Raw genomic sequence first — 26,219 nt, 5'->3', positions numbered from 1 at the left:
ACGGTAACACGTACATCTGTGGCATGTACATCAATAACGTGTACGCTGGTAATGTGTATGCCAGTAACACATATGCCGGTAACGTGCATGTTGGTAACACGTACTTCACTGGCGTGAACATCACTGGCATGTACATGGGTGGTGTGTACATCGGTAACGCGCCCGCCGCTAACATCTACGCTGGTAACGTGTACATCTGTAACGTGTTGGGGGTGCAGAGCGGTCGCGCTACAGAAAGGAGGTTCAGGGTAAAAAGCGTCAGCAGGAAACGGGCCGAGATGATACGGTGGAAAACGCGCCTACATAGACCTGGAGGACGACAAGAAGAAGTCCTACGCCACTGCTGGCCTGGATGAAGCTGCGTCCGTACAACTTCAAACACGATTCGGCAAAAACAACTACAGCCTTCAGCAGCATTCAGACGGATGTTTCACTCTGGCCGGCGCTGATCTTCTTCCGTCCGGCGGGGATACTGGTGCTACAACATGACCAGAATAACCGAGCTGGAGAAGAAGTTTCCGGATACTACACATTCGTCCACAATACGTGACGCTCTGGAGAACTTCCTCTGTGCTCCTCCATGAGCCTAAGGCTGAGCATCTCCAGGTGTTACATGGAGCTGGGACTGGATTCAAAGGCCCGAACACGGGTTGGAAACGAGCTCGGCGGTTCCATCGAGGACCTTAACCGTGTGCTTATATGTTCCAAACCACTCATAACGTATATGCATGTCTAAAATATCTGAACTTTTCTTACATGTATGTTTTGTTTGCTTTGAAGTGAACACAGCAGCACAGCACATGGTGCACACAGTGAAATTTATCCTCTGTATTTAATCACCATCACCCTTAGTGAGCAGTGGGCACCCGGGGAGCAGTGTGTGGGGACGGTACCGAGATCAAGGAGACCTCAGTGGCACCTTCTGATTACGGGGCCGCTTCCTTAACCGCCAGGCCACCACTGCCCCTACTGCCCCTTTTCACAATAAAAATGTCTACAATCGAACATGTCTTCTCATTCTGGAAAGATCTCCAGCAGACTGTGTGTGTGTGTGTGTCAGCTGGCTGACTCCAGGTGGAGGTGTGTCTTGCAGAGTAGACAGCTGATAAAATGGCAGTAACGTACAACCGTGAGTGGATAATAGCTTCTGTAAAACACCTGCGATGGGAGAAAATTTAATACACAATTATACAATATCTGGTTTAATTTACTGATAATTACAGTAAATAATAAACAGAGTCTCAACCAAGCACTGCGGTCACCTAACAGGCCACAGTTGCCTGGCAACATATTAGCAACGGCAACATAAAAGCCCGACTGGCGTAAGAATTAAATTAGTCTGCGCCAGAATTCACAGCAAACAAACGTCCAGATCCTGAGCAAACACAAGCTTGGTTCCGTAGCCAAGAGACTGGGCAGAGGACCGTTACAAGACTGTCAATTTTCACGACCAGATATAAAGGTACGCAGCATAAATCAGCCGCTTTATTTTAATCATGGAAACTTCTGACAGGAGATCAATATCAATAAAGTGATGCGGGTGTAGAGTGTTAAAGGTAGTACGGGCAGAGATGTGCCAGTTCTAACTGAAATTGAATTGAATATATTTGAATCTGAATTGTACAAACTGAAATTCAATCTGAATGTATTAAATTTCATCTGAATTCCAATCAAATCTCAATATCTTCCTGCTGATAACATTAAAGGTGCAGCGGTGGTAGTGGTGGTTGGTGGGAGGTAGTTGCCTAATGGGTAACACACTCGCCTACGAACCAGAAGACCCAGGCTCAAGTCCCACTTACTATTATCGTGTCCCTGAGCAGGACACTTAACCCTGAGTGTCTCCAGGGGGGGACTGTCCCTGTAACTACTGATTGTAAGTCGCTCTGGATAAGGGCGTCTGGTAAATGCTGTAAATGTAAATGCAGCGTGTAAAATCCGACCTGGTGAATTTAAAGTCCACCGACAGGGGGCAGTATTTTGTCAGAAAAAGCTGAGGCGAATGGGGTACGGAATCCTTTTCGAAAAAAAGTGAAAGTGAAGTGATTGTCATTGTGAGACACTGCAGCACAGCACACGGTGACATGGTGACACGTGTCCTCTGTATTTAACCATCACCCTTGGTGACAGTGGGCACCATGACAGGCGCCCGGGGAGCAGCATGTGGGGACGGTGCTTTGCTCATTGACACCTTGGTGGATCGGGATTCGAACCCACAACCTTCCTTAACCACTAGGTCACTACGGCCCAGATCCAAATCACTTCAGAACATCCGTTTGGACAAAACTGTCCCGTTCGTTGGCCCGGTGTCACACCTCACGTACCTGCTGCAGCTTCGAGCAACATGAAGTAATGAAGACAGTCCTGGCCCGCCGAGGTGCCACCGAGGTCCCCTTGATGAAGGTCCCGTCCCCACACACTGCTCCCCGGGCGCCGTCATGGTGCCCACTGTCACCAAGGGTGACGGTTAAATACAGAGGACACGAGAATTAAAGAAATAAAATAGAATAAAGAGGGAAATAAAGCTGGTAGAAGGTAAGCAAGTTAAGATGCAGCAGATATTTACATGGTGCAGAATATAAGACACGGAGCCACATCGGTGGCTCGTGGTGGCGGTTATTCTGGTAAGTGGGGTAGTGATGAGAGATGATGTTCGTGGCATGAGCGGAGAGCTTTATTTAAATCAGCATGGCCTGAGGTCAGGGGTTATTGGACCGAACGAAACGCCGCCTCGCAGACACTCTAAATGGAAATGAAAGTATTTGAACAGACGGCATGAGAGTGCGGCTGAAGGAAGGTCCTCGGCGAGACGTGGACTTCAGGGCCACCATCGATCGGTGCTCAGGAGAAAGATGAGCGCAGGAGCAGAGGGAGCAAGAAGCAAATAACAAATTGGAGATGAAATGTCTCGGCATCGAGCTGGGCGGCGATCAATGTAAATCCGGTTATGCCGCGTACTTCCATCAGGCCGGGCTCTCTGCATACAAGCTAATGAGCCGTTTTACCGCCGCTTACTGTGGCCCTCAGTATCGGGGTCCAGGCGGTGACCCCTGACCTCACCCTGACTCGCAACCGATATTTACATTTACCTCATGTGCACCCTGATCCAAATCAATAAGCAATATTCCGTCGGCGCTGTCTAGACGGTTATTGTTGTTGAGAGTATATACGGGCCGGCCGAGGCGGGGCCTAATATTGAAGCGCGTAGGGGCGGAGGGTGCCAGGGTTGGGGGGTGAATGGTGGCAGAACGTGAATATGCGTGTAGCAGCTGATGATTTATGAATATTTCATCCTTCAGAAGACTAAAAAGTGAAACTCACAAAGAGCACAGCACATGGTGCACACAGTGAAATGTGTCCTCTGTATTTAACCATCACCCTTGGTGACAGTGGGCACCATGACAGGCGCCCGGGGAGCAGAGTGTGGGGACGGGACCTTCATCAAGTGGACCAGAGTGGCACTTTGGTGGGTCGGGATTCGAACTGGCAACCTTCTGGGCCGCTTCTTTAACCAACTCTTCTTAGTCTAACACTAACACACACGCACACGCACACGCACACGCACACACACACACACACACACTGCACTCGTCCAGCACTTAACAAGTCCCAGCATGCTCTATTCCTGACAAGTTGGGCATTATCAGGACTCTTAGTTTTGTAACTCAAAATCTATAGAAACCGAATGAGAATTTCTGGTGTCCTCCTGTAAGTCACTTTGGATAAAAGCGTCTACTACGATGGTAGTAAGTGGGATTTGAACCTGCGTCTCTGTAGTCTTGTGGTTCATAGGCGAGTGTCTAATTATTCATAATTAAATCCCCTGCAGGTCGTATGGATCGTTTTTAAAGAAAAGCAGGAGAAGAGATTTTCTTTCTGCCGCAGATCCGTATTCCTTCATCACCATTTATTTGGTTTTTAATAGCTGACACGCTGCGCTTCATCAGCTGCTAAGTCATTTCATTATTTTCCCGTCCTGCTTCACCCTCTAATTGAGTTTGTAGAAAGCAAATTACAGCAAGAAGGAATCCTGTCAATCTGTCCGCTGCCTTCTATTACAGAACAAGCAGAGATGTTCTACACGCCTGGTCCGTCTGGAAATATTCATACGTGCTTCTGTAGAATGCTGATGTGAAAGTGAAGTGATTGTCACATGTGATACACAGCAGCACAGCACATGGTGAACACAGTAAAATTTGTCCTCTGCATTTAACCATCACCCTTGGTGAGCAGTGGGCACCATGACAGGCGCCCGGGGAGCAGTGTGTGGGGACGGTGCTTTGCTCAGTGGCACCTCGGTGGCACATTGGCAGATCGGGATTCGAACCGGCAACCTTCTGATTACGGAGCCGCTTCCTTATTATTTCTGCGTTTTTTGTACACATTGTACACCCATTGGAACAGAGAAGAAGATTAAAATCATTTCTGGTGCAATAACGAATTCAACTTATATCGACACCATTTGCTCTCTGTCCACTTCACCAGAACCACCTTGTAGTCCTGCTGTTCCTCCAAACTGTCCTCACATGTCCTCACATGTGGAGGACATGTTCCGGGAGAACGTTCCGGGGTGGGCGGTGAGAAGATTACTGCTGGAGGGCCTGATGGGCCTGAGAAAGAGAATCTTTAATCCTGCTTGTGGGCGGTAATGAACGTTCCTCATCAGAACCCTGTGGGCTCGGTTATGATGCGCATGGCGCCATCTTCCGGTCATGCGTGGTACTGCAGCGGCGAAAGCCGTTTAAAGTCATTCTAACGTACAAAGGTCTAAAGACACATCCCACCAGTTCTCCACCAGTTCCTTCAGCTTTTATTAACAAAGAGCCGGAGAGAACTCTTATTAAAAACCTGAATAATTAAGGAAGCGGTCCCATAATCCGTAGGTTGCACGTTCGAATCCACCAAGGGTGATGGTTAAATACAGAGGACACATTTCACCGTGACACCGTGTGCTGAGCTGTGGTGTGTCACATGTGACAATCATTTTCACTATATGAAATATCATTTTGAACATTTTGCTATATTTTCAAAAAACGCTTCTCTGTCAATAAATAAAGACAATAAAATCGGTTCTCAATTCATGGCTCCTTAATTCTTTATTCCACCTTGGCCCTGACAGACGTTCATTCCTGTAAAAAGAGCGCCAGCCACTCCCAAGATGGCGGCTCTGTTGACGCACTCACGGCCATAGACCGCGGCATGTAGTGTGTAAATATCTGTGGGCTAAACGCGACATCTTGTGTATATACAGTACAGGCCAAAGGTTAGACACACCTTCTCATTCAATGTGTTTTCTTTATTTTCATGACAATTTACGTTGGTAGATTCTCACTGAAGGCATCAAAACTATGAATGAACACATGTGGAGTTCTGTACTTAACAAAAAGTGAAGACCTGACCTCCACAGTCACCGGACCTGAACCCAATCCAGATGGTTTGGGGTGAGCTGGACCAACAAGTGCTAAACACCTCTGGTGTTGAACTCCTTCAAGACTGTTGGAGAAGCATTTCAGGTGACGACCTCTTGAAGCTCATTGAGAGCAAAGAAACTAGAAACTGTGCAAGAAACTGTGCAAAGCAGTAATCAGAGCAATGAAACTAGAATATAAAACATGTTTTCACTTATTTCACCTTTTTTGTTAAGTACATAACTCCACATGTGTTCATTCATAGTTTTGATGCCTTCTGTGAGAATCTACCAACGTAAATGGTCATGAAAATAAAGAAAACACGTTGAATGAGAAGGTGTCCAAACGTTTGGCCTGTACTGTATATCTGTGGGCTGAACGCGACATCTAGTGTGTATATATCTGTGTGTTGAATGCGACATCTAGTGTGTATATATCTGTGGTATCCAAGGCGGCCATCGGGCGCGCATGCGCAGAAGAGCGGAAGCGGCGCCGGACAAAGAGGAAGCGCGTAGCTTGTTTAAAGGGATCCATAGTGCTCCACACGCCGAGTCTCTCCTCGTTCAGCGTGGGTTTTACTCTGGAGTTTCCGCACCGTGCGCGCTGTGGTGACACCGGGGACCCGTTGAACCGGACGGCGCAGGTTGGTTGGCAGAAGTTCCGCGCGGGATACTCGCCGGCTGTTAGCTACCATGCTAACCGTGTAGCTGAAGCACAACAATGGGCGACGTGTCCCTTCTTACTGACTCCCACTGATGCAGGGCATCCTGGTGGTCCTGCTGGCATATCCAAACACAGCCAGAGCTGCGGATCAGTCATGTGACTACGATTTACGATGAAAGTGATTGTTTTTTGTCTTTGTGAAACGCTGCAGCACAGCACACAGTGTAACGCGGTCATGTGCACACCTCACCCATTCAGACATACTGTGGGTATGGGCTGTATAAGAAATAAACGAGGATGTGATGGCGTCAGTTGGAGAGGCGGGGCCGGATTAGTGAGGTCGGTTGGAGGGGCGGGGCCGGATTAGTGAGGTCGGTTGGTGGGGCGGGGCCGGATTAGTGAGTTCGGCTGGCGGGGTGGGTTGAATTAGTGAGGTCGGTTGGCGGGGTGGGTTGAATTAGTGAGGTCGGTTGGTGGGGCGGGGCCGGATTAGTGAGGTCGGTTGGAGGGGCGGGGCCGGATTAGTGAGTTCGGCTGGCGGGGTGGGTTGAATTAGTGAGGTCGGTTGGTGGGGCGGGGCCGGATTAGTGAGGTCGGTTGGTGGGGCGGGTTGAATTAGTGAGGTCGGTTGGTGGGGCGGGTTATTAACCGTCTCGCCGTGTCTCGTTTGTCCACCAGGCGTCCCGCTCTGCTGGATGACTCTGGCTGAGACGTTGAGGAAACTCCATCTTCTGCCACTGCTGAGCGCTTCGTTCAGGAGGAACGTCCACTCGGTCCGGACGTTTAAGACCCGTCGGGTGCTGACTGGACTGTGGGGCGCCCCCTCTCATCACCCAGACAGCTTTTCCTGGGCTTTGCTGCCACGGGCGCCCAGTCTGAGCTCTACGTCCTTCATCCACCTTTCCCAGAAGCTTCTGGAACGGCCAGACATGGCGGAGCAGAGGTACTGCGTGGAATACGCCAAGCGAGGCACCGCAGGCTGCAAGAAGTGCAAAGACAAGATCGTGAAGGGCCTGGTGCGCATCGGCAAGATCGTGCCCAACCCCTTCAGCGAGTCTGCGGGCGAGATGAAGGAGTGGTACCACGTCAAGTGCATCTTCGAGAAGCTGGAGCGCGCCAGGGCCACCACCAAGAAGATCGAGGACCTCACTGAGCTGGAGGGCTGGGAGGAGCTTCAGGACGAAGACAAGGACCTCATCAACAAGCACGTGTCCGGTGGGTGACGTTCTCTCAGAATTCCCTCTTCCGTCCGGCGCACTTTCATCTAAACGGTTCTCCTTTTCTCCTCCAGACCTCGCCGCCAAAGTTAATTCCACTCCAAAGAAGAAAGTCCAGGCCAAACTGAACACCAGTGGACAGGTGACGTCTCCGGCTGGGGACCCGTCTGTCAACGCCCCGCGCAAATTCTCGGGCTTTACGGGTAAGAGGCGCCGGTACAGAAGATGGTTGCGAGTTGTTGTTCCGTCTGGTCACCGTCTGTCCTTGCAGCCGCCAAGGCCGGCCCCTCCCCCGCCAAGCCCGCCCCGGCAGGCTCCGCCCTCTCCGCCCAGCTCTGCGAGGCCGCGCACAGGGACTGCCTCCTGCGCGAGTTCCGCAAGCTCTGCGCCATGGTGGCCGAGGTGTCCAGCTACAACAGCAAGACCCAGATCATCCAGGACTTCCTCAGGAGGGGCAGCGGAGGAGGTGAGGAGGAGGACGTTCCGTCCCGGGCCCCTCCCGAAGCCGCGGCCCTCACAGTAACTCACCTGTACCCTCCCCAGACAAGTTCCGGGGGGACCTGTACCTCACGGTGAAGCTGCTGCTGCCGGGCGTGGTGAAGAGCGTCTACAACCTGAACGACAAGCAGATCGTGAAGCTCTTCAGCCGCATACTGAACAGCAATCAGGAGGAGATGGTGCGGGACCTGGAGCAGGTGAGGACGTTTCCCATCATGCCTCTGGAGTTTGACGTTCCTCGGAGAACGATCGTGACGTCTTTTCATCTTCTCTTCCTGTGAAGGGCGACGTCTCTGAGACCGTCAGGATCTTCTTTGAAGCCAGCAAGTCCTTCCCACCTGCAGCCAAGAGTCTGCTGACCCTGCAGGAGGTGGACGCGTCTCTGGTCCGCCTCTCCCAGCTCACCAAGGAGGACGAGCAGCAGAAGGAGCTGCAGGACATCGCCAAAAAGTCCGAGCTGCTCACAGGAAGCGTGCCGAGCTCGTACATCTACGCGGCTTCATGGTCCTCGTCCTCTGTTTCAGGTGCACAGGGAACGATCTGAAGTGCATCATCAGACTGGTGAAGCACGACCTGAAGATCAACTCTGGAGCCAAGCACGTGTAAGTCTCCCGCTGCGGCCTGACGTGAAGGTCCGCAGGTCCTCATCCAGACTAAATCCTGTCCGCAGCCTGGACGCCGTGGACCCCAACGCCTACGACGCCTTCAAGGCGTCGCGGAACCTGGGCGACGTGGTGGAGCGGGTGCTGCGGAACCAGCAGGACGCCGGCAACGGAACCGGGCCCAGGAAGGTCCTCAGCGTGGAGGCGTCGCTCATGACGCCGGTGCAGCCCATGCTGGTCAGTCCCGCGACCTCCGACCTCGGGCGGCCGGTGAGAGCGGCGCGGTTAAGCGTGTGTGTGTGTGTGTGTGTGTGTGGTGTGTGTGTGTGTGTGTGTGTGTGTGTGGGGCAGGCGGAAGCGTGTAAGTCCGTGGACTACGCCATGAAGAAGTGTCCCAACGGGATGTACTCGGAGATCAAGTACGACGGCGAGCGCGTCCAGGTCCACAAGAGCGGAGACACCTTCAGCTACTTCAGCCGCAGCCTGAAGCCCGTCCTCCCCCACAAGGTCCGCCCACGGCTCCGCCCCACCGTGGCTCCGCCCCCTCCTCCGCCCCCTCCTCCACCGTTCTCGTGTCTTCTCTACGCAGGTGGCCCATTTTAAAGAGTTCATTCCCCTGGCGTTCCCCGGCGGCCACAGCATCATCCTGGACGCCGAGGGTGCTGCTCATCGACACCAACACCGGGAAGCCGCTGCCGTTCGGGGACGCTCGGCGTGCACAAGGTAACGGGGACGGCCGCCGGTCCCCACGGCCCCGGGGTCCTGCAGGCGCCGTGACGCGGGTTCCGCCTGTCTGTTGCAGAAAGCCGCGTTCCAGGACGCCCAGGTCTGCCTCTTCGTCTTCGACTGCATCTACTTCAACGGCGTCAGTCTGATGGACAAGTAAGTTCTCCGCGGCTCTGATTTATTTACATTTACCAGACACCCGTATCCAGTAGTTACAGGGACAGTCCCCCCCTGGAGACACTCAGGGTTAAGTGTCCTGCTCAGGGACACGATGGTAGTAAGTGGGATTTGAACCCGGGTCTTCTGGTTCATAGGCGAGTGTGTTACCCACTAGGCTACTAGCACCCATACTTAGGACGGAACCTGGAAGAACCTGGCTGGAACGGTTCCGGTTCTCACCGCTGCACGCGGAACGTGACGTCTGTGGTGTAGAACGTTAACATCGCTTCTCCTGACGTTTTCCTCCCAAGGCCTCTCTGTGAGCGGAGGAAGTTTCTCCATGACAACATGGTGGAGGTGCCCAATCGGATCCTCTTCTCCGAGATGAAGCACGTGACTGTGAGTCCGACCTCCTCTTCCTGCTGACCAGCCACGGCCTCGTTTAACCTCCACATTCCACAGTTTGAAATAACCACCTAAACCCAGATGGAAGCAGCGTTTCACCAGAACTTTTCAGTTGATGCTCCACGTGGCCAGTGACTGTGCTGCAGATCAAGTGTTTCCATCCCGGAAGTTCTGTGGTAAATCTGCGGTGTTTCTGCTCCACAGCGAGCAGCGGACCTGGCTGAGATGATCACCCGGGTCATCAGGGAGGGACTGGAGGGTCTCGTGCTGAAGGACATCAAGGTTGGACACCTCTAGTGGTTCCACATTTTAACCGCAGGTAGAAAGAACGAGTTTAGTTGTGAAGTTGTGGGTCTTCGCAGGGAAATTATGAGCCAGGGAAGCGGCACTGGCTGAAGGTGAAGAAGGACTATTTAAACGAAGGCGCCATGGCGGACACGGCCGACCTGGTGGTGCTGGGCGCGTTCTACGGAAAAGGGTCCAATGGTGAGCAAAACACCTGTACCCCGAGAGGGGGCGGGCTTAGTACCTGCAGGGCCGTGATTGGCTGCGTCTCTCGTCATCAGGAGGCATCATGTCCAGCTTCCTGATGGGCTGCTACGACCCGGAGTCCCGGAAGTGGTGCACGGTGACCAAGTGCTCCGGCGGATACGACGACGCCACGCTGGCCAGGCTGCAGAAGGAGCTGGACGTGGTTAAAATCAGCAAGGTGAGGGGAGGCGGGGCCAGGACGCTGGGGGCGGGGACAGAAACGTCACCGCTTTTATTCTCTGTTGCTGTTCAGGATCCCGGCAAGATCCCAGGCTGGTTAAAAATCGTGAAGAATTATTACCCGGATTTCCTGATCCGGGATCCGGAGGTGAGGAGGGCGCCAGGTTGGGGATTATTCTGCCGTTTCCACCGGAACGTGTAAAAATAATCGTGGTGTTTGTGCGGATCAGACGGCACCGGTGTGGGAGATCACGGGGGCGGAGTTCTCCAAGTCCGAAATGCACACGGCCGACGGCATCTCCATACGCTTCCCGCGCTGCACGCGTATCCGCGACGACAAGGACTGGAAGACGGCGACCAACCTCCCCCAGCTGAAGGTGGGATTTTCCATCGAACGTCCTGAGGTTCCATCTCTCACAGGGTGGTAGTAGCCTAGCGGGTAACACACTCGCCTACGAACCAGAAGACCCGGGTTCAAACCCACTTACTACCATCGTGTCCCTGAGCAGGACACTTAACCCTGAGTGTCTCCAGGGGGGGACTGTCCCTGTAAATACTGATTATAAGTCCCTCTGGATAAGGACGTCTGGTAAATGCTGTAAATGTGATTGTCTTTTCCACCAGGAACTTTATCGGCTGTCCAAGGAGCGCTGTGACTTCGAGGTGAGCGCGGACCAGACCAGCGGGGACAAGGACGATAAGAGCTCCTCCAGCGGGGGCAGTCCCCCCCCCACCACGTCCCGCCAGGCCCCCAGCGCCGCCAAAGCCGGTAAGCTGCTGCCCTGTCCAGATCTTCACCAGGAGAGGTTCTTCCCAGAACCGCTGATTCTGGCATGTTCCACCGCAGCTCCGCGGGCGAAGGCGGCGAAGACGGAACCGCGCACCCCAGCCGGGAAGAGGAAGGCGGTCGCCGAGGACAACGCCGCTAAAAAGGTCCGCGTGGCCGGTCCGCGCGCCTCCACGTCCTCGGACCGCGCGCCCGTCCCCGTCCAGGTGAAGACGGCCGAGACGGTGCACAGCAACGGAAAAAGCCGACAGACGAGTCCTGCGGAGCCGGAGAAGGTGAGGAGCGTCCCGGCAGGTTCTTCACGTCCTCCTGGTCCTCCAGGCGCCGTCACGCCGTCTGCTGTCTCTCCCCAGACGCTGCTGGACATCTTCAGCGGCGTGAAGCTCTACCTGCCGCAGTCGGCCCCCGACTTCGACAGGCTGCGGCGCTACTTCGTGGCGTACGACGGGGACCTGGTGCCGGAGTACGACGCCGCCGCCGCCACTCACACGCTGGCCGCGCCGGAGCAGGACGGCCGCGCCCAGCACGTAAGCGCTGCCTGGATCTGGCAGTGCATCCGCAGGAGGAGAGTGGTCCCGCCCTGCTGAGGAGAACCGAGAAGAACGTCTGACTGCAATAACACCAGAAATCAAGTGTCCTTCTGAACGTCACGTAAACAGAACCTGGTGCTTCATCATCTTCATATCGCCACTTTTTAAACGACTGGCCCACGTGCCGCGGTGTCGTCTACGGTTGTATTTATTTTTTTAGTCTGGTCAGGAACCCGAACGTGGGTTCCGTAGGTTCTGGAGAACTGGTCCTCTGTGGGGCTTCTGGAATCGGAAGTGTCTGTGTGGCGCCGCCAGGTGGCGCCAGCAGCAGCGCGGTTCACTTTTAAACGCGAGATTTAGCTAAATTACTGTCATTTCTTTTCTAACCACTACAACTCAACAGGACGTTCAGAGCGACGAACAGCGTTTAAATAAAATGGCGGATGTGACGCGTCTCGGTTGGAAATTGTGAAATAAAAGAAGTCACTAAAAATCTTTTCCTGACTTGTCGTCTGCGTGTCTGTGACGTCACGGAAGGCCGGTATCGGTCAGGTGTGGAACAATTCAAATTTTATGTCACATACACGGTCATACACGGTATGATATGCAGTGAAATGCTTTTAGCGACTGCTATAGACCTCAGTGTTGCAAATATTGCAAGTAAGCAATGAACCATCGGAGGGCTTTTAACGTTTAAAGTCTAGACTGGATGTGTGTTGCAGATCTCCAGAGTTTAATTCTTCCCAGTCAAAATGTTCCGAAATCCACAACGAAACTCTTCCTGTCCGCAGTTTTCCTGCCGGACATCCGCGACGTTACTGTCGCCAGGAGCGATGACGTCACGGGTCACATGAATATGAATAGTCTACCTCCCTCACCAGGAGAAACTTACAATGCGCTTCTTCCCTTCACAATATTAATTTCCCGTATCCGTGATCTTTATTTACCATTTTGACTATTGAGAATATAGTTTTGACCTGTGTGTGTGTGTATTATAACTATATTTAAAATGAATTACAGAGCGGAGTGTGGTTTCAGGTGAAAATCACCTCTTCAAAAATTCATGAGCCATCGTCATGTTTCTCTATTCAATATTAAATGTTGTACATTTTACTCTATTATATATATATATATATATATATATATATATATATATATATATATATAGGTAATATTATATATACATATATGTAATATTTTCCTTGTTATTAAAATGTAAAGTTCAATGTTCAAATAATCCACTTTAATTGCTAATGATATTTTTAATAGGCCAGTCTGCTGGTCCTCAGGTGTCAAAGAATGACGTGGACAACTGACCTTGTTCCTAATACTATTAAAATGACCGGAGAAGACCGGCCCGTCCTTTTATTTTACGATAAATACCGACTGTTACTGCCACGTTCCGGACGTTCTGCTCACCCTGGCTGGATATCGGAGCGCTCAGTCCATAAATATTCCTAATCAGCGCATACAGAGATTATTATAATCTCGCACCCGACCAAAATCTCTGGCCGGAACAGCAGATAACGGCCTGGAGGTGACCCTTGACCTGATCCAGAGGCGTCTTCTATCAGTTCCCTGTTGGACTTTGGTTCTTCAGCAGCTCATCATCAGCTGGGTTCCTGAATCCTCACCATGGACACCTGTTTACGAGGCAGGCGAAGGGCTCGGCCCTGGCAACCATTTCCATGGTGCCACCAATGCAGACCTCACCAGCAGCTCATGCAGCAGCGTCGGTGACAAAAAGAATTGAAACGAATTGTTCCCGAATTGTTCGAAAAGCATGAAATAAACTTCGGACACCATTCTGACATTGAGACTTTTATTAATTCTCTACTGGACACATCCTGAAAGCTGAAGGCACCAGGGAGGAGTGAAGATCTGGGCCAGCAGCGTGGAGAACCTCTACTGGTTCCACCTACAGCAAACACATCTTCCCCCTTCTGTTTGCCGAGTGGAACAGACCCAACCCTGGACACACACACAGCCTATCACGCGATTATTTACCGACTTATCAAGCTCGATTAAATCTTCAGAAATGTCACCTGAAACCAAAACACCAGAAGGAAGTTCTACACAGAGAGAGTAAAAATGGAACGGGCGTGGCCTTCTTTCCATAACCAAATCGATGTAAAACGCACCGGCCCGGAGCGTCCCCTCCCGCTCCTCAGACGTAGTCCTTCCGGTCGTAGCCGGCACCGGCGGAGCGCGGGCCGGACAGCGCCGCCTTGGGCGCTTTGTACTTCCTCTCCCGCGGCGGGCAGGTGCAGCACAGCATGGCCCCGCCCAGGACCAGCACGGCGGCCGCCGCCCAGCCCAGGTAGATGGAGGCGCCCAGCTCCCGCCGCATGGGCTCGGGGGTCAGCGCGCTGTAGAAGTCTCTGATGACGCGATTGGCCGACCAGGACGCCGGGACCAGCTGCAGGACGCCGGAGAGGACGAGCATCACGCCCGAGACGATCATGGTCTTGGCCTTGGCGCCCTCGTCCTCGATGCAGTTGGTGCACTGGGCTCCCATGATGGAGATGAGGAGGCCCAGCAGGCCCAGGATGATGGAGATGACGGTCATGGCGCGGGCCGCCTGCAGGTCGGAGCTGAGCGCCAGCATGGAGTCGTAGATCTTGCACTGCATCTGGCCCGTGCTCTGCACCACGCAGTTCATCCACAGGCCCTCCCAGGTGATCTGCGCCGTCACGATGTTGGCGCCGACGAAGGCCGACACCATCCACATGGGCAGGGCGCAGGCCACGATGCCCAGGATCCAGCCCAGCGCGCCCAGGGCGATGCCACCCATCTCCAGTCCCATCGACATGGTGCCCGGCCGGCTGGAAGCTGCGAGTGAAGCTCTTCTGCTCGGGTTCCTGCTGAAGTATCCCGGGAGGCGGAACCCTCGTGACATCACCCGAGGGACGGGCGGAGGAGCGGTTTAGGATTTCACCTCCTCTACCGCGGCCACGCCCCTGTTTCATCTCCATCACTGAATAAATAGAAGGTCTGCGTGGTGTTCGGCCTGTTCTGCTCCATACTTCCGTTATTTTAAAAAAGAGCCAATCGAATCGATCAATTGCAGATTCATTAAATAAACTAACAGTGAAGTGATGTTTTTTTTTTTTTCTTTCAAATGATAAACTGAGCAGCAGCCCGCGGCTCAGAAAGGGGACAAACGAAGACTTTACTTCTCTTCCTCCCATTCATCACGCCGAGCAGAACATTGGAGAACTACAGGGAGTGCAGAATTATTAGGCAAGTTGTATTTTTGAGGAATAATTTTATTATTGAACAACAACCATGTTCTCAATGAACCCAAAAAACTCATTAATATCAAAGCTGAATGTTTTTGAAAGTAGTTTGTATTTTCAGCTATTTTAGGGGGATATCTGTGTGTGCAGGTGACTATTACTGTGCATAATTATTAGGCAACTTAACAAAAAACAAATATATACCCATTTCAATTATTTATTTTTACCAGTGAAACCAATATAACATCTCCACATTCACAAATATACATTTCTGACATTCAAAAACAAATCAGCGACCAATATAGCCACCTTTCTTTGCAAGGACACTCAAAAGCCTGCCATCCATGGATTCTGTCAGTGTTTTGATCTGTTCACCATCAACATTGCGTGCAGCAGCAACCACAGCCTCCCAGACACTGTTCAGAGAGGTGTACTGTTTTCCCTCCTTGTAAATCTCACATTTGATGATGGACCACAGGTTCTCAATGGGGTTCAGGTCAGGTGAACAAGGAGGCCATGTCATTAGTTTTTCTTCTTTTATACCCTTTCTTGCCAGCCACGCTGTGGAGTACTTGGACGTGTGTGATGGAGCATTGTCCTGCATGAAAATCATGTTTTTCTTGAAGGATGCATACCACTGCTTGAAGAAGGTGTCTTCCAGAAACTGGCAGTAGGACTGAGAGTTGAGCTTGACTCCATCCTCAACCCGAAAAGGCCCCACAAGCTCATCTTTGATGATACCAGCCCAAACCAGTACTCCACCTCGAGTCGGACTGGAGCTCACTGCCCTTTACCAATCCAGCCACGGGCCCATCCATCTGGCCCATCAAGACTCACTCTCATCAGTCCATAAAACCTTAGAAAAATCAGTCTTGAGATATTTCTTGGCCCAGTCTTGACGTTTCAGCTTGTGTGTCTTGTTCAGCGGTGGTCGTCTTTCAGCCTTTCTTACCTTGGCCATGTCTCTGAGTATTGCACACCTTGTGCTTTTGGGCACTCCAGTGATGTTGCAGCTCTGAAATATGGCCAAACTGGTGGCAAATGGCATCTTGGCAGCTGCACGCTCGACTTTTCTCAGTTCATGGGCAGTTATTTTGCGCCTTGGTTTTTCCACACGCTTCTTGCGACCCTGTTGACTATTTTGAATGAAACGCTTGATTGTTCGATGATCACGCTTCAGAAGCTTTGCAATTTTAAGAGTGCTGCATCCTTCTGCAAAATATCTCACTATTTTTGACTTTTTCTGAGCCTGTCAAGTCCTTCTTTTGACCCATTTTGCCAAAGGAAAGGAAGTTGCCTAATAATTATGCACACCTGATATAGGGTGTTGATGTCATTAGACCACACCCCTTCTCATTACAGAGATGCACATCACCTAATATGCTTAATTGGTAGTAGGCTTTCGAGCCTATACAGCTTGGAGTAAGACGACATGCATGAAGAGGATGATGTGGACAAAATACTCATTTGTCTAATAATTCTGCACTCCCTGTACATTCCAGATAAGACGTTCTGAGCCACTTCAGCCACGTGAAAGTAAAAGCTGAGGTCCATCAGGGTTCTAGCTGCATCCCAGGTAACTTCCTGGATGGATTCAGGACACAAGTTTCTCACAAAGTCACGTTAATAAGGCATTTAACTGGACTTTATTTCCAGCAGGACTGCGCTGTGAAGCTTTATAAACGCCGCTATCGTGCTAGATTAGATAAGATTTAGTATGTTTGTGTTTTATTTCCACGTCTGATACAGAGAAAGCAGATAAATGATCAATCAACTACTGATCATTTGATCCGAATATCACCTTCCCCATTCAGAGAAAGGAGGAAATGAAAGTAGGAAGCGACCTTCTCACCCTCTTCATCTCTTTTAAATGCTTTAATTCAACTCATTATTCATCCAGTCACATTTCCCTTAAAAGCGAGTGACGTTTACTCTGGTACATTTACGAAGAGCAGGTTTACGGCGCCATACTTTACTTTATTTCTGCCAGTAGATCGAACACGTTTCACCATTCGCACGTCGTTTAGCAGTTTTATTTAATAGATCAATTATATTTACATATATTACACGCTCAGATTTAGTCCATTAATCACTACAAATCAAACTTCAATAAGTTGTTATTACTATTATTGTTAGGAAATAATAGAATTAACACACGGCACTAGCATTAGTCTGAATACATAATTTCTAATAAAGAAATGAGATATTCTAATCCAACGGTTGCTCAGTACTCAAGTAGTTTTATCACTACATACTGTGCTCTTACTTGAGTAAAATTTGTAATGACTACTTTTCACTTTATAACTCCACTCATATTTGAGTAAAATATTTGGCTACTCTACCCACCTCTGGTTAAACATGAAGTCAGTTATGAAGTATATTGAATAGATTTAAATACAAATGAACAGAACATGATCCTTAGTTTTACAGTATGTTTTGATGGGCGAATAAATTACGAATCTTGGCCAATAATAATTTACTGACTTGAAATGAAACATTAAATGTGCTCACGTGACAGTACTGAGAGATCAACGTTATCCACGTCTCACCACCTCAACATACCTGGTACGAATTACAACGTCTACGCTGCTTTTAACCTCCAACTACAGAATTATCCAATCTGCAGACGTCCACGTATCCAGCAGGACTCGTGAGTCCTTTTTTATTGAAGTGCAGTATATGAATATATATATATATATACATGTACAGTGAGTAATTATACACGTGTAATGGATTAGAACAAAATGAGATCAAAATGATTCCACCGAACATGTAAAAAGCTGTAAAAATATATATATGTATAAATACATTTTAAAAGATCAAATCCATCATGACAAAGAGTCTGAGATGAATGAGAAAAATTTGCATATAAAATGTAAAAAATGTGACCGGCTCAGATTCCTCCCAGTCAGTCGAGGTCAGAGGTCAGACGTAGTCCCTCCGACTGTACGTGCTGGGCGCTACGGATTGGTTGGCGGTGTAGGCCGTGCGGGCGGGGGGCAGGTACTTCCCCTGCTTGTCCTGGGGGGGGCAGCTGCAGCAGAGGATGGCCCCGCCCAGCAGCAGCAGGGCGGCGGCCGCCCAGCCCAGGTAGAGCGACGCCCCGATCTCCATCTTCTGGGCGTCGGGCACCACCGGGCTGTAGAACTCCCTGACGATGGTGTGGGCCGACCAGGAGACGGGGACGATCTGCAGGACGGCGGCGGTGATGAAGGACGCGCCCGCCGCGATCATCACGCGCGCCTTCGCCGCCTCGTCCGCCACGCAGTTGGTGCACTTGGCGCCCACGACGGACACCATCAGCGCCAGGGCGCCGAGCACGATGGCGACCACGGTGAGGGCCCGGGCCGCCTGCAGGTCCTGCGGCAGCGCCAGCATGGAGTCGTACACCTTGCACTGCATCTGGCCCGTGCTCTGGAACACGCAGCTCATCCAGATGCCCTCCCAGTACACCTGCGCCGTCACGATGTTGCTGCCGATGAACGCCGTCACCCGCCACATGGGCAGGGCGCAGCAGAGGACGCTCAGGGTCCAGCCCAGGACGGAGAGGGCCACCCCGACCAGCTCCAGAGCCAGCGCCGCCATCCTCAGCGAGGAACCCGCCGCTGGCGCCAGGGCTCTTTATACCCGCCGGTCAGGTGCTCCCGGCCTGATTAGGTTCTGGCCGGGCATTGGGCGGGCGGGCGTGCCTCTGTTTGAGTTTCGCCGTGCGCTGTCCTGTTTATTGAGCGCGCCGGTTAATGAGTTGCCAGGCCGCCGGCCGGCTAATGGTTTACCAGCGCGAATGTAGGCCAGCGCCGGGGCAGGTACCGGCTCGTAATGGCTAATTATTGAACGTCCCGCCACTCGGAGGGTTCTCGCCGCTCACCCACCGTCACCAGCCTGACCCCAGCTGACCTCGAGGAACGCTCTGGTAATGGCCGTTTATGACCGTAGCCAGGTGAGGGGCGTGGCCTCGGCCTGCAGTACTGGAATTTCTGGCCCGATCTGATTTGGCCGTCACCTTCATGTCACCGTGACTTGACACGACACGTAATTCGCTGCCGTTCAGATGTTCTCCAGGTTCTTCACTTTCGCTCGTCTCCTCCTCCCGCCTCCACCAGCCTGGGACGGACTGGACCGGTTCCAGGCCCGGAGCGGTTATCTGTTGCCGTTATCGCCGCCGCTCGCTCTGTATTGACACTAATAACAAGCAATCATGTATGCGGCCGATAAGATAAGCCGCCGCCAGCCTCCACCTGAGATTGTTTGTCTTTCGGAAACAATTCGCAGTGGACCACAGTGGACCACAGTGGACGCGACTCTTCCTACGCTGGAGTATTTACCGAGTAAACGGGAGTAAAGTTATTTTTACCCAGAAACCCCTCTCAGGGCGGAGAGGAACAGATTTAACCGTCACGTCTCTGACGGATCATATTCCCGAGAATCTGCGCAGAGGAAATATCGACTCTAGTCAGTTTGATTGACAGGAGAACGGATTACAGACAAATGATAAAAAATTCGTAGCTGCCCCCGCCCCTGACTTTTAACTGGCTGCAGGTTGTTCATTAATATTCATTTTCCGGTCTGCAGAAACAGAACAAGCAATGTAGTAAAAAGTTACTGTAATCACGGTGCCGTACATGAGCAGGGGACAAAAGATGGGAGGAGACTCTCCAGTTCGTTTGCATATTTCACACCGTTTGGTGCGAAATATGAGGAATCTGGAGGAATTTCACTGCATTTTCATTTTCATTTATGGCATTTACCAGACGTCCTTATCCAGAGCGACTTAAAATCAGTAGTTACAGGGACAGTCCCCCCCTGGAGACACTCAGGGTTAAGTGTCCTGCTCCGGGACACGATGGTAGTAAGTGGGATTTGAACCTGGGTCTTCTGGTTTGTAGGCGAGTGAGTTACCAAAAACAACAACAACATTTATTTCTTATACAGCTCATAACCACATACAGAATGTCTCAATGGGCTTTGACAGTTACCCACTAGGCTACTACCACCAAGCATTGAATGACTGCAACTTCCCATCTTCACATGGTGCTGCATCCAGATGGACCATCACATGGTGGAAACATGCTCTTCAGACGTTCGGGATGCTGGTGTCCAGCTGGTGTTTGGACTGTGTTACACATGGACGTAAATTCATCTGACGGTTTTGAAATATCGTTTTTTTCTGTACTGTCCAACCTTTTGTGAGTTGGGGTGGAATTTTATGAGACGGCTTGTGAGCGAGCTCTTCTGGACTACTATCTCCGCTTATTCTACAAAGTGGCTGGACAGCTGGGCCATGAAAACGTGATGTGGTGTAGAAATCCTGAGGCTCCACACTGCAAAATATCCTCAAGTCAATGTCCCTCTGTTATCTGTTTTTACGTGACAACGGGTTTCATGCTGGCTTATCTATATAATACACTCACACACACTCACACACTAACACACACTCACACGCACTCACACACACACACACTCACACACACTCCACCACTCACTCACACACACTCACACACACACTCACACTCACCAGCACAAACCTCACCCATCACTCACCTCACTCCAACACACTCACACAGCCACTCACACACACCCTCACACCCACACCACCCCCTCACGAACGCTCACACACCACTCCCACACTCAACACACACACACACCACACACACACTCAACACACACTCACACACACACGCACACACACACTCACACCTCACACACACACACACACACACACACACACACTCACACACACTCACCACACCCACTCACACACACTCACACACACTCACACGCACTCACACACACTCACACACACTCACCACACTCACAACACATCATCCGGCTCCCCTGATGAATGTGGCTTTGTTCTGAATTTTGAAAAATGCAAATAACGTGTCACAAATGCAAAAATGCACAGGTGACGGGTGTCAGGGTGAAACTGGGAGTCTCTTCTATGCAGAATTATTTATCTGGGCGCCTGCGGACATAAATCAGAACTGGTCGTCGTTTACCATGTTTACAAACAAATCGTGGGTGACACAAAACCTGTCAAATCAGAAGACCGTAACTGCTCACAATCCGGCTTGCCGCACACGAAGCGTCTTTCTGCCGGAGGACAGATGACGACGTCCACCACCTGGTGGACGGGTTTGGTGGCGCGGGAACATGAACGTTGCTAGAAGGACCCAGACAGGTATGCAGCCTGCTGGGTTAGAGTGTGTATCTCATCACACACAGACACACTCGTACTGTCAGCTGGTCTCTGGTGGTGGAGTGTGTGACGCGAGGCGTGGCCACTCCAACCGCACTTTCAGAAGGAGAACATCAGCCAGATGAAACCGGATCTGCGTTTAAGCCCCACGGTGTCGAGTTGTGGCCTCTGACGCTTGGTGCAGGGGGCTGGATCCAGACTCCGCTTAGGTCTTTACAGGACGTTGCTGGAGGAGGAACATAAAGTTCTCAATAATAATGACCATGTTTCTCCCTTCTGTTGCCTAAATTTCAGGCCAAACACACCCACACCCACCCCACACACACACACACACACACACACACACACACACACAAACACAGTTGGCCAGGAACCAGAGCGAACTGGTCCAAGTGGCATTTCATTGTCGTGCCCCGCCCTCATATCACGCAGAGCGTCATGTCGTGTTTGTGAGGTGACAGGCCTGGAATCATCTTGTAGTTTCGGTTTGTTGGCCGGTTTTGATGAAATTCCTTATTAGAAAGCTGACAGATGAGAACATTTGGCCTTTATTGCTGCGTGCTGAAGGTACAGTAGCTGGCGCTGGATGGAACGTGAACCTCTCCTGTTGGTGCGGGCGTGTCTGATAATGAGGCTGTTGTTGTTTGTTGTGTACTGACCTGGGATCTGTACGTCACGCCGTCACCACAGGAGACTCTCTCCTGGGTTTTGTCTGGAGATTTGAAGGTTTCGGGTAACAGTGAGTCACGTGGAACAATGGGAAAAGAACCAAGAAACAAGCAACATTTCCACAATTTTTCTAGATGTTTGAGGAGTGTTTCCTTTCGGTCTGATATCTGGTATCTGACCTGTGGTTTCGGTGGTGAAGCATGAAATGTCACCTGTTCAACCACAGCTCAGAGTTCAGAACAAACCAGAAATTCATCTACGGTGTGTGTGGCTGACCTCAGGTGGTCCTGAGAAGACAGAACATCTCCATGAGCTTGTATGAAGAGACCGTGTGACTGCAGTGCGTCTGCAGCATCATTTCTGACTCCGGTGGCACCACCGGTGCCTGCTGGCTTCGGGACGTGAAACGTGACGACTTTTCTGTTTCTGTTGAAGGTTCCGGGTTCTCGCCTGGTTTGTGTGTAAATTGTGGTTCTGCTCAGTATCTGCCGGTGTTTGGAAGAACCGTACATGGTCACGTCTCCAACGGGGAGATTTGCATTCTGTGACTCACACAGGGGACATGAGGAAGTCCCTCACCCCGCAACCAGAAGAACCGGTTCCCGAGGCTCCACCCTGAGCGCCTTTAAGAGCTTCAGTTGCGCGGGGAGCGCGGCACACTGCTGAACGGAGGAGATCATGGTGTCTGCCGGGCTACAGATCATGGGCACGGCCCTGGGCCTCCTGGGCTGGATCGGGGCCATCGTGGCCTGCGCCCTGCCCATGTGGAAGATGACGGCCTTCATCGGGACCAACATCGTGACGGCGCAGATCACCTGGGAGGGCATCTGGATGAGCTGCGTGGTGCAGAGCACGGGCCAGATGCAGTGCAAGGTCTACGACTCCATGCTGGCGCTGCCGCAGGACCTGCAGGCGGCCCGGGCGCTCATCGTCATCGCCGTGGTGGTGGGCATCCTGGGGATCCTGCTGGCCGTGGCCGGCGGCAAGTGCACCAACTGCGTGGAGGACGAGCGCGCCAAGTCCAAGGTGGGGGTGGTGGCGGGCGTGGTCTTCGTCATCGCCGGGCTCATGTGCCTGGTGCCCGTCTGCTGGACGGCCAACACCATCATCCGGGACTTCTACAACCCGCTGGTGTACGAGGCCCAGAAGCGCGAGCTGGGCGCCTCGCTCTACATCGGCTGGGGCGCGGCCGCGCTCATGATCATCGGCGGCGGCCTGCTCTGCTGCAACTGCCCCGAGAAGGAAGACGGCTCCTACACGGCCAAGTACAAGGCCGCCCGCTCCCAGGCCTCGGCGCCCACCAACAAGGACTACGTGTGAGCGTAGACGTTCCACTCCAGTTCCCACTGGAGAACTGAACTGGGGAACTGGGGCGAAGGTGGAGGACGCTGGTCTTAGTGTTGACCGTGGTTAAGTTAGTGTGGTTGTGTAAATAAGTATTTTTATACGCTGTAGATGTCCCCGTCCACGTGAGGAGATGTGGGGTGATGGGACCGGTGCTGCTGTTAGCGTGAGCGCTTTGTTCAGAGCAGCCCTGGTTTTTCAGGTTTAGGTGTGGTGAAACCGGACCGTCGACTGGCTTCCAGCTCCCAGGGTTCATTAGTCCAGACAAAAGCTTCTGACTTCTAATGAAACTCCAGAGTGGAGCCACCCAGGTTCCTTTAGACTCTTCGCTTCTGTCGTTGACAATTTCTCACAGCATTTCAAAGCCTTTTCTGTTCTGTAATCTTAATAAAATGATTATATCTCTTATTCCCTGTGTCCACTGTGTTTATCTTGATGGTATCAGAACCTTCATTTAGTTGCATTTGGAGGTAAAACAGTTTCAAAAGAAACACAAGCAACTCTTCCTTCAAGTGGAGCCGCGGTCCTTCCAGACGGACGAACGTGGATTCAGGAGCCGTCTTTTAAAGTTCTGCATGAGCAGGGAAACCCACCTGAAGCTGAAAGGTTGTCAGAACACAGAGGCCTCGTCTTCTGAAGGTCTGAAAGTTTACATTTACAGTATTTATCAGACGTCCTTATCCAGAGCGACTTATAGTCAGTAGTTACAGGGACAATCCCCCCCTGGAGACACTCAGGGTTAAGTGTCTTGCTCAGGGACACGATGGTAGTAAGTGGGGTTTGAACCTGGGTCTTCTGGTTCATAGGTGAACGTGTTACCCGCCAGGCTGCTACCACCCTGAGTTGAGTTATGGCAACTGAACTTCTTTCTTTAAGGTCGAAACGTTTGTCAGTTGGCTGGAGACCACAGAATTGTCCTCCAGGCTGGTCACATCTCTTCCTGCTTTGAACAGGTGGTTACGTGAAACAGAAGGCCGGCAGTGTGGGTGGGTGTGGGGGTGGGGCTGCCATGTAAAAAAAGAAGTCATTTTACTGAGAATCTTCACAGACTTCTTCTGAATGTCCTTCTGCACCCCACATACTCAAAAATGATTAAAGATGGTGAAGTCCAGGAGCATTTATCACTACAAAAAAAAAGTGATGTGAAAAACTAGAGGAGCTCAGACTGAGCGACGGGTTCCAACGACAGCAGAAACGCCGCAGGAAGTCCTTGGTTAATCATTAAAGATCATTCCAGAAAAAGGAAATAACTGACGTTCACGTGCATGCTGAGAGGATGATCAGAATCAGAATCGCATTTCTTGGCCGAGTAAGTGCAGCACATTAGACTCAGGAATTAGATTCCGGTAGACGGTTTCTCTCAAGTACGGAGTAGAAAACAACAACAACAGCAACGTGCAGGACGTGTGTACGTGTTACTGTACAAGTTTATACTATTTAAAAATAATATATCTACTGAGCATGAATAAATATATGGAAGAATGTACATAGGCCTATAAATAAATAGGCAAAAAACAAACTCCTATATACAGAGAGAACATAAAGTGCAGTGTGACAGTTCCAGCTGTTTAGGAGGGACATGGCGAGGGGGAGGAAGCTGGTCCTGTGTCATCTGGTGATCTGATCAGACACGCAGAAAATAAACCAAAGAAGAGAAAGTAGGAGAGCGCCGTACCGAGGCTGCCCTCCGCGGCGCCATCTTGGACAGAGAAGCTCTGTGGTGGACCAGGCCTTGACCACTGGAAACAGCCAGTAGGGGACAGGAGTTCCACAGACAAGAATCCAGAGGCAGCGACCCCTGCGCCGACTTCAACGTGCTGAGATCCAAGCAGACGTGACATCGTACCGACCCTCTTCTGCTCCTTTTCCTGGTAATAATGCGACATTTTTTAATAAATCAGATTTCAAGGTTGAAGCGCTGCTGAAACATGAGTTCTGAAGCGTCATCCATCAGATTTCCATGATGGAGACCAGTCACGTGACCTCCACACCGCGAACACTGCATGAACTAGTTCCCTCCTCTCAGTCTGCTCACCGCCATGGAGCCGCAATATCAAATGTCAGCGCCCTGATTGGTGAAAGAGGACCACAGAGCCACGCCCTGCTGGCTGGAGGATAAAAGCGGACCCTGTTTTTCCGTCAACACTTCCACCCAGCGCCGGCGTCACCTATGGCTTCCCAGGGGCTCCAGGTCTTTGGCATCCTGCTGTCCATGATCGGCTGGCTGGGGGCCATCATCACCTGCGCCCTGCCCATGTGGAGGGTGACGGCCTTCATCGGCGCCAACATCGTGACGGCGCAGGTCATCTGGGAGGGCCTGTGGATGAACTGCGTGGTCCAGAGCACGGGCCAGATGCAGTGCAAGATCTACGACTCCATGCTGGCGCTGTCCCAGGACCTGCAGGCGGCGCGCGCCATGGTGGTCATCTCCATCATCCTGGGGGTCTTGGGCGTGATGGTCTCCATAGTCGGGGGCAAGTGCACCAACTGCATGGAGGACGAGGCGGCCAAGGCCCGGGCCTGCATCGTGGCGGGAGTCATCTTCGTCCTCGCCGGCCTGCTGGTCCTGGTCCCCGTCTCCTGGACCGCCAACAACCTGATCAGGGATTTCTACAACCCCCTGCTGATGGAGGCGCAGCGCCGGGAGCTGGGCGCCTCGCTCTACATCGGGTGGGGCTCGGCGGGCCTGCTGCTGCTGGGTGGAGGGCTTCTCTGCTGGAACTGCCCTCCTAGCGACCCCAGGCCCTACAAGGGGGCCAAGTTCGCCCCCGCCAGGTCAGCAGCTCCGGCCATGGACTACGTGTGAAGGTCTCTCACTGTCCCCAAAGCCACGTTTGATGAGTAAATCCCTGTTTTTACAATTATTCCTTCTGGCTCGTGTTAAGAGAGGAAAATTTTTATAATCAAATTACATTTTTAAAAACGTCTTTTCTTTGTTCTGTCGCTTTTTAAAACTGCTGAATCATCCCTTCTAATTACAGCACATTCTTATTTCATTTGAATTAAAATGACACTTGGAACACAAAGACCTTCATAATTCATGGCATTTATTCCGCTTTTCC

At 51.5% G+C, this 26,219-nt stretch overlaps 5 protein-coding genes across 5 annotated transcripts; 3 read left to right on the top strand and 2 right to left on the bottom strand.

Annotated features, from left to right (window-relative positions):
* Positions 1-5,897: 5,897 nt before the first annotated feature.
* On the top strand, positions 5,898-12,203 carry LOC114780373 (DNA ligase 3-like). Its single transcript, XM_028967646.1, is given in 22 exon segments — positions 5,898-6,051; positions 6,750-7,286; positions 7,363-7,491; positions 7,560-7,754; positions 7,832-7,983; positions 8,070-8,236; positions 8,311-8,388; positions 8,457-8,625; positions 8,740-8,895; positions 8,978-9,046; positions 9,048-9,089; positions 9,091-9,111; positions 9,191-9,270; positions 9,585-9,672; positions 9,883-9,960; positions 10,041-10,164; positions 10,245-10,387; positions 10,463-10,537; positions 10,620-10,766; positions 11,014-11,158; positions 11,237-11,451; positions 11,530-12,203. Coding segments are annotated over 21 exon segments (3,027 nt in total). The 5' UTR covers positions 5,898-6,051; positions 6,750-6,766; the 3' UTR covers positions 11,764-12,203.
* Positions 12,204-13,514: 1,311 nt separating this feature from the next.
* Positions 13,515-14,619, bottom strand: LOC114780374 (claudin-3-like). Its single transcript, XM_028967647.1, has one exon. It carries the CDS (start codon positions 14,603-14,605, stop codon positions 13,874-13,876), a length of 732 nt encoding a protein of 243 aa, XP_028823480.1. The 5' UTR covers positions 14,606-14,619; the 3' UTR covers positions 13,515-13,873.
* A 3,007-nt stretch (positions 14,620-17,626) lies between these two features.
* LOC114780399 (claudin-3-like) lies at positions 17,627-18,542 on the bottom strand. Its single transcript, XM_028967680.1, has one exon. The coding sequence runs from the start codon at positions 18,528-18,530 to the stop codon at positions 17,871-17,873; it is 660 nt and encodes a 219-aa protein (XP_028823513.1). The 5' UTR covers positions 18,531-18,542; the 3' UTR covers positions 17,627-17,870.
* A 3,905-nt stretch (positions 18,543-22,447) lies between these two features.
* On the top strand, positions 22,448-23,565 carry LOC114780388 (claudin-4-like). Its single transcript, XM_028967663.1, has one exon. It carries the CDS (start codon positions 22,492-22,494, stop codon positions 23,131-23,133), a length of 642 nt encoding a protein of 213 aa, XP_028823496.1. The 5' UTR covers positions 22,448-22,491; the 3' UTR covers positions 23,134-23,565.
* A 1,751-nt stretch (positions 23,566-25,316) lies between these two features.
* On the top strand, positions 25,317-26,183 carry LOC114780438 (claudin-4-like). Its single transcript, XM_028967731.1, has one exon. It carries the CDS (start codon positions 25,328-25,330, stop codon positions 25,961-25,963), a length of 636 nt encoding a protein of 211 aa, XP_028823564.1. The 5' UTR covers positions 25,317-25,327; the 3' UTR covers positions 25,964-26,183.
* Positions 26,184-26,219: the final 36 nt, after the last annotated feature.

Source organism: Denticeps clupeoides, unplaced genomic scaffold, assembly GCF_900700375.1.
Source record: "Denticeps clupeoides unplaced genomic scaffold, fDenClu1.1, whole genome shotgun sequence".
Lineage (NCBI taxonomy): Eukaryota > Metazoa > Chordata > Actinopteri > Clupeiformes > Denticipitidae > Denticeps > Denticeps clupeoides.
This window is presented reverse-complemented; position numbering and strand designations above follow the sequence as displayed.

Excerpts from the sequence above, each read along its gene's own strand:
- LOC114780374 (XM_028967647.1), bottom strand. The coding sequence starts at position 14,605 with ATGTCACGAGGGTTCCGCCTCCCGGGATACTTCAGCAGGAACCCGAGC.
- LOC114780399 (XM_028967680.1), bottom strand. The coding sequence starts at position 18,530 with ATGGCGGCGCTGGCTCTGGAGCTGGTCGGGGTGGCCCTCTCCGTCCTG.
- LOC114780388 (XM_028967663.1), top strand. The coding sequence starts at position 22,492 with ATGGTGTCTGCCGGGCTACAGATCATGGGCACGGCCCTGGGCCTCCTG.
- LOC114780438 (XM_028967731.1), top strand. The coding sequence starts at position 25,328 with ATGGCTTCCCAGGGGCTCCAGGTCTTTGGCATCCTGCTGTCCATGATC.